At 39.1% G+C, this 8,267-nt stretch overlaps 1 protein-coding gene across 7 annotated transcripts in view; it reads left to right on the forward strand.

Annotated features, from left to right (window-relative positions):
- Window positions 1-7,675, forward strand: part of gabbr1a (gamma-aminobutyric acid type B receptor subunit 1a) — an 81,525-nt gene extending 73,850 nt beyond the window's left edge. For all 7 annotated transcript variants that reach the window (XM_088998564.1, XM_088998567.1, XM_088998565.1 and 4 more), the window contains 2 exons: window positions 2,978-3,121; window positions 3,266-7,675. In XM_088998564.1, the coding sequence (XP_088854690.1) occupies window positions 2,978-3,121; window positions 3,266-3,550 (429 nt within the window). In that variant the 3' untranslated portion in view covers window positions 3,551-7,675. The remainder of the gene's footprint in view (window positions 1-2,977; window positions 3,122-3,265) is intronic.
- The last annotated feature ends 592 nt before the right edge of the window (window positions 7,676-8,267 follow it).

The raw sequence follows: 8,267 nt of genomic DNA on the forward strand, positions 1-8,267 counted from the left end.
CTGATTGGCTGCCGAGCCGAGTATGCAAATTTCAACTGCAGGTAGTCTATGTTTGTGTGCTCTGCGACGGTACACGTGTATTGTTAGCGCGTGAAGGCGAGGGCGTCAGTGAGGAGTTTGTTGAGCGCGCGGTCAGGACAAACCATCTATGATTTGGCGGAATTTAACACAAGTAGGTATTATTGAGCTTGAATATTTCGTTGTGTAATAATATGTTTTGAATGTTGAACGTGATTCCATTTTTCAATAAATGTTGATTTCTTTGCCCCTTCGATGGAAACTTAAAAACAGACGCAATCTTGATAAATCACAGTGCATATGTTATTTTAATCTATTTCCATTTCCTCCTCCAAGTATCTGCGAAATAGTCTGTAAATGCCATATCTTGCATATTCCTTGAGACAAATTTATTAACTGATCAGGGATATTTTTCACATTTGAAAGACAGTTAATAAATTGGGTTGTAGTGTTTTTACTGTGCTATGAGGTTTGTACATACTACATTTAAAGGACAACCGGCACCATTTTTTGTTTTTGTTTCCCACTGACATCAGAAAAACGTTTTATAGCATCTAAAATACCCAAATCAGGCAGGCTGATATTTTTAGTTAAATGAAAAACACCAATAAAAATGACTTCAAAATGAATCCGGAAATGGTCAGATTCAGAAGGTCCCGCCCCTCTGTTCGTGACGTCACGCCAAGACGTCTTGCCTTCAAATAGTTGTCTTGGTGCAACACACAACGATTCACCATGGCGTTATTTATGTGTTTTCCTTCTAATTTCGCCATCAACACGGATCAACACGGATTAACACGAAGTTTTCAGACCAAACAAAGTACCCAAAATGCATTGTATGTCGCTTTCTCGGTCAGGGGCGGTCCAAACGTGACGTCACATGGGGATCGTCATCAACTCGAAAACAAGACTTCATATATTCAGCGCAAGTCTTAAAACGTAAACTATAGCTATATGCTGTGGAATCTTTGTAAAATACGCTCAGTCGAAGTCATTTGAAGTGATTTTATAAATTATGGACATAACTTGTTCGGAGTATTTCCGGCCCAAACACTCCCTCCAAATGCTCCTGGCCCGGCCCCTCTGTCAAATTTTAGAACCCAATGCGGCCCGCGAGTCAAAAAGTTTGCCCACCCCTGAGCTACATGAACTCCTCTTTCTAAGCTTTCAAAACTTTCAAGTACACTTTTCAGTCATGGTATAGTCCCAAGCACAAAACAGGCTTCTGATTGGCTGCCGTCCCGAGGAGGAAAATTGCCAAGCCTGTTTCGTGCTTCGGACTATACCGTAACTGAAAAGTGTACTTGAAAGTTTTGAAAGCCTCATCGAAAGAGGAGGTCACGTGGCTTTGAGCAGACAACGCAACGCAAACATTGCATTGTGCACCATGACGACAAACGAGAACTGGAGCAAAATCTTCAGCAAGGGATATTTACCAGAAATTAGGCAAGGGAACATTTAGTAGGTGCTTCCTTAATTAATTTTAAAAAATCCTTTATACTTCACAAAATGTTTTTTTTTTTTGTTTTTTTTGCGATTAGTCGTCATATTGTGTTTCAAGTTGTGAAAAATGGGGCAGGCTTTTCAGAGTTGTCTGCCCGGGTGTCCGCTAACTTTTTGTCATGAGTTTCAGACATTGGTTTTACCCAAATTCATAATGGCCCCCCGAGAGGAAACTGTAACTACAATATGGCCCGAGGCAAAAAATTAGTTTGACCTCCTTTGTATATGTTATTTTTTGTTTGTATGGTTATGAGACAATACAAAATAGTGAACAGGCTCCAATAAATTAATTCACACCTTGAGAATTTTTACATTTACCTGAATGCTACACAAATCATCTAATTTTCACTCCTATGGAAGTTTTTGTCCTGAACCAATAAAGAAATGCTTACAACATGATGAATAATAAATAACCATATATATATATATATATATATATATATATATATATATATATATATATATATATATATATATATATACATCAGAATCAGAATACCTTTATTCGTCCCGCAATGGGGAAATTTGCAGTCCACAGCAGCAATTGAAGAGGGATGGGGTTGGGGTGGGAGTGAAAGGATAGAAAACAAGATATTCTAAGCATAACAAAATAAAAATGTCAACTGTATACTGTGCAAATGTAGATGTGCAAAAACCGTTCTATAAACAAGACTGTACACAGTGCAGAAGAAAGAAATGCATTTAGATATATTGCAACAACCCATATTTACAAGTGTCCAGTTTTTTTTTTTTTTTTTTTTTTTTCACATGTGCTCATTGGGAATTGTGATATATATATATATATATATATATATATATATATATATATATATATATATATATATATATATATATATATATAGTGAGACGTCAACTTACAAACACCTTATCTTACAAACTTTTCGTCTTAAGAACCTCTAATTTATGAAAATTAAACCTTATAATAAGCACTATTTTCATAATACATACCCACCACAGCTGGCGGAGTGATCTTCGGCGGAAGCACACGACCGAACAGCGCTCCAGCCGGCGCTACTTTGCACACCCCCTCTCATTGAATGCACACATCGATTGCCTACTTGGAGCTTTTTGATGATAATTTTACTATGATGGGACCGAAAAAAACCCACAATGCAGTGTATTTCTTTCATTACAATACAATACCACATTTATTATACATAGAATAAGGTATGTTGTGTGTAGTTTTAAGGCTTATTTAGTTAAAAACTATATTTTATGAAAACCCGGGAACGGATTATTCCCATTTTAATGGTTTACTATGGGATTTTTTTTTTTTTAGATACACACTTTTCGCCTTACACACTCTGTCTGGGAACCAATTAAGTTCGTAAGTTGAGGTCTCACTGTATATATATATATATATGTAAATCAATATGGATTGTCTATATATGCGATATATATATTTTTTGTCCTCGAATGATGCCCTCCTGTGCAGATGCGTCGTCTGATCACGCGCGGCGAGTGGCAGTCGGAGCAGCAGGACACGCTCAAGACGGGCTCGTCCACCAACAACAATGACGAGGAGAAATCGCGACAGCTGGAGAGAGAAAACAGGGAGCTGCAGAAGATCATACAGGAGGTCCATGCGACGCTATAATGCAACACTTTTTCCCCGTTCCTGTCTGTGTGTGCATGTATATGCGTTCCTGAATGTGTGTGTGTGTGTGTGCCCTGTATCACTTTTGCGCACACAAGTAAAAAGATGTCTCCATTGTTGTTTCAGAAAGAAGAGCGCGTTTCGGCCTTGCGTAACCAGCTGGCCGAGAGACAAGCTCTACGCAGTCGACGCCGCCCATCGGCCGGTCAGAATCAGAACCACAATGCCACGATTCCGCCACCCTTATCCCAGACGGACCCCAAATCCCTTCTGCCCCCACCGGGCTACCCAAGCGCCGACAATCACTCGCTCCCGCCGTCCTTCTCCAACTCGTCTAACTTGTACCCGGCAGAGAGCAAGATGAGCCGCAACCACTGTCATAACAGCCAGATTCCGCTACTCTATAAGTAGGTTGGACCGTGGCGGAAACGCAGGACCCTGGTATGCATCACTGGGGGCGGGGAGGGAATCAATACCAGAGCCGACAGAGCCGGCCCAAGGCGCAAGCTAGCTAAGCATCTGCCTTGGAAGCCACGACCAATTTACAGTCAACTGATTTGTTTTTTGTGTTTGTATTTTTACTTTCTTTCATTTTTTAGGCAGGAGGGGGAGCGAGAATTATTGAGGAGTAACAGAGTAACAAAACAAAAGATTGTTTGGATCAGGATTTATTTACGGTGTTTCTTTAACTGAAGCTTTAGAGTCAAATTATTTTGAATTTGCGCATCCAAATTTCAAGTGTGTGTGTGTGCGTGTGTGTGTGTGTGTGTGTGCGTGTGTGTGTGTTTGTGTGTGTGTGTGTGTGTGTGTGTGTGTGTGTGTGTGTGTGTGTGTGTGTGTGTGTGTGTGTGTGAGTGAGTGCGTGCGTGTGTGTGTGTGTGTGTGTGCGTGTGTGTGCGTGTATGTGTTTGTGTGTTTTTTTAACTCATTCCCTGCCATTACCAAATTTATTCGGGTATTGAAAATATGACGTGGAGCGCCATTCCCAAATTTGTTCGGGTTTTCATTATTCTTGCGGGTGCCGATAAAGTGCTGGTTAGACCTCTGGCAATGAATTTTACCTTCCACGAGGCCTTTTGTACAGCCGCCTCCATTTCAAGCTCAGATAACTCCAGACCCATATAATTTAGGAATTAGCTCTTTTTTTCCTGATGAAAGAAGCTGAATTAAATGTTATGTAGTCCTAAAACTCAATATTCTCTGGGTCTTGCAATTTGAGTCAAAGTGACAAAAACCCTGGCACTGGAGTGGACACATTTTTGCACGTTGTCTGTGAATGAGTTAATAGTTGTAAGTGTATGTCCAGTATGTTAATGCATGTACCATTAGTTGTCAGGAAGAGTGTGCGTGTGCCGGTGTGTGTGTGTGTGTGTGTGTGTGTGTGTGTGTGTGTGGTGCGTGTGTGTGTGTGTGTGTGTGTGTGTGTGTGTGTGTGTGTGTGTGTGTGTGTGTGTGTGTGTGTGTGTGTGTGTGCAAGGTTATCCCCTCTGAAATAGTGTGTGTCCCGTTTGACTCTGTCCATGTGTTTACGTTTGTGCGTTTTCACTTTATTCCAGGTACCTCAGTTCAGTTCTATGTATAGTATTTATTTACCGTATTTCCTGAAATATAAGGCACACCTTCAACAAATGACATATTTAAAAACTTTTTCCATACATAAGCTGCACTGCATTATAAGTGGCACCTTCCATGAATGCCATATTTTCCAATGTTTTCCATACAAAAGGCGCACCGGATTATGAAGCGCTCTTTTGAACAAATATTTTCTTGTAATTATAGTACAGAAGATACGGGATTTAGAAATCAATGAAGAATGATCAATAATCAACATTATTGGCAGAAATAGAGGCCCCAATGAAAGCTGTTTGAGCTTAAGGTGCATGTACTAGTACACTCTTTTTTGCCAAAGCCACTTGTCCACAACTTTGTCATCACTAGTAGTAGTAGTAGTAGTACGCATCTTAATAATATTCCACAAGTTAACATCTGGCACTTTAAAGGACAACCGACACCTCTGGACAAGTTGCGTCCATAATTTGTAAAATCTCTTCAAATGACTTCGACTGAGCGCATTTTACAAAGATTCCACTGCATACGTTTTAAGACTCGCGCTGAATGTTCAGGAAGTCTTGTGTTCAAGTTGATGACGATTCCTTAAGTGACGTCACATTAGGAACACCTGTGACCGACAAAGCGACACAATGCATTTTGGGCACTTTTTTTCATCTGAAAACACCGTGTTGATCACGAAATTAGAAGGAAAACTACATAAATAATGCGACGGTGAATCATTGTGTGTCACACTAAGACTACCAATTGCGGTAACACCATAAAGAAGGTGTTAAGTTGACACAAATTCCCAGCAGACAAATGAGCCCATTTCCAACGGAGCTTGGGCGCCATCTTGTGCATTTTCTGGGACGCTACATTGGAGTCCAGACGGCTCGAATTGATACGGAAAGGACTTTTTTAATCAATTGCAAAGATTTATGCTTTCCTCTTCAGAGCTATTTGAGTCATATTCATAACTGGATGAGTAACAAGAAAGCATCTTCTCTGAATCTGAACTCTCTGAAGCCATTGTTTTAATTCTCGAGTAAGGCATTTTGTGGAGGAGTATCCTGGCGTGACGTCACGAACAAGGGGGCGGAACTTTCTGAATCTCGCCATTTCCGAGTGCTTTTTGTGGCAGTTTTGGGACACTTCAAGTCATTTTTATTGGTGTTTTTCATTTGACTAAAAATATCAGCCTGCGTGTTTTGGGTGTTTTAGATGCTATAAAACGTTTTTCTGATGTCGGAAAACAAAAACATGGTGTCGGTTGTCCTTTAAATACGGCAAAAAAAACTTTCATAGCATTACCGAGATCATAGTATATTCGGACCATAAAATGGTTATCACAGATAATCTCAACCGGCATCCCATGTGAGGCGAATCAAAAATTCCCGGATGGAGGCTTGGACCGGCTCTGCCACTTTGACACTGTGATGATATAGTGATGATATAAGTGCTTGGTCGCCATGGCAACAGCAAGCACATCTCCAGACTTTTCAGCACAGAAGTCCCTCATCTTGACCTTTCGGGGAGACATTACAGAACTTTTGTGTCTTTACTGTACACTCATACACGCACACCTCCTGGGTCCCGTTGTCCTGTTTTTGTTACGTGTGTTAAGACATTTTCAGCCGTAAACATAAAAGAAGGGACTTATCACGGCGTTTTACATTTTTTACCCCCGATTGAACAGCAAGACACTTTTTTTGTCAGCTGTTACGGTAACGTCGTAACTTAAGATGAAATGTAACCGCATGCGCCAATAAATTTTTACTCGTGTACATATAATGAACACGACAAGCACAGTTGAGATTCATTTACCTTATGTTGATATTACAGTAATCCCCCGTTTATCGCTGTTAATGGGGACCAGGATCACCGTGAAGTAGGAACTACTGTATTTTTTTTATTTTTTGTCAAATAAAGCGGTCACGCAACATGACAAGTTGACGTGCCGCAACATGACAAGCTTGACAAGTTTCTTTTCAAAGCTTTTTCATAGAAGTTTTGTTACACTTGTTTATATTTTGTGTTACTTTTCTTGATCACACAAATGGTGTTTTCTTTTTGGTAAAGCGAACCAATCACATGTTCTGACGTTAATATTAATCTGCACGTATTGTTGACATCCCCAATGTCATTTTATATTCTGTTTTATTTCATTTTTAGATCTTCAATTAGCTTTGTATACTTTGACCCTCCCAGGCCAGTTGTTTTTGTTTGTTTGTTTGTTTTGGCAAAGTGACAGTCACATGACAAGCACAAGTTCAGATGCCACAGTAATTCTGAATTAATTTCACAGATTTGTTTCTACATCATTGACAAATCCGTTGGCTTTGTTTTTTCGTCAAGGAAACGACATGTCTAAACACGCTGCTTGAATATAACAGATAAATCGTATTTTCTTTTTGATAAAGGAAAGTAATCACATGACATGACAATATCGTCAGTGATGATGATATTGACCCAAACACCTAATACATGGCTTCTGTTTCTTTACATTGTTTTAGTTGCATGTCCGCTATTGTAACTTTTTTTTTCATAAAGGTCATATTTATATTCTTCTTTGCTAAATCAAGGCAATCAGATGACGATTATTAGAAACTCACAAAGATATTATAATTTTTTTTTAAAGGCTACCTATGTCCTGTAGATTATTTCAGCGGACACTTTAACAGTTTACTTTTCTTACTGTGATCCACGTTAGCTCAGGGTGCGGGAGTGGGACGGCAAATGAAATTAATCGGCCATATTTATATATATATTTATGAAGCGTGCGGTTGTATCACAGTGTATCATAGACAGTACGTCGTATGAAGGCAGAACTACTCTGGTAAATCTTGCACACGTATGACAATGTTTGTGGAAAAGGTCATATTTGTATTCACTGTATTATCGAAAGTCATACGATAAATGTTGTTATATTTCAGTATATGTGTATGCAAATAAGTGAGTTTCATCAATAAAGTCAGTTTTTCTTTATTGTGTCAACTTGTAAATTAAATGACCTCATGGGTACTTAACTTTATACTTATTAGATGATGATTTTATGGATGGATAGATGTATAGATAGATGTATAGATAGATAGATAGATAGATAGATAGATAGATAGATAGATAGATAGATAGATAGATAGATAGATAGATAGATAGATAGATAGATAGATAGATAGATAGATAGATAGATAGATAGATAGATAGATAGATAGATTTAAAGGACAACCGACTCCTCCGGACAAGTTGTGTCCATAATTTGTAAAATCACTTCAAATGACTTCTACTGAGCGTATTTTACAAAGATTCCACCGCATATAGCTATATTTTACGTTTTAAGACTCGCGCTGAATATTCAAGAAGTCTTGTTTGAGTTGATGACCATTCCTGACGTAACGTCACGTCAGGAACGCCCCTGAGAAAGCGACACACAATGCATTTTGGGTACATTGTTCGGTCTGAAAACTTTGTGTTGATCCGCATTGATGGCGAAAATAGAAGGAAAATACATAAATCACTCGATGGTGAATCGTTGTGTGTTGCAACAAGACGACTATTTGATTCTCGCTGACACAAATTC

This window comes from Hippocampus bargibanti, linkage group LG06, assembly GCF_051943395.1.
Source record: "Hippocampus bargibanti isolate YZ-2025 linkage group LG06, ASM5194339v1, whole genome shotgun sequence".
Classification (NCBI taxonomy): domain Eukaryota; kingdom Metazoa; phylum Chordata; class Actinopteri; order Syngnathiformes; family Syngnathidae; genus Hippocampus; species Hippocampus bargibanti.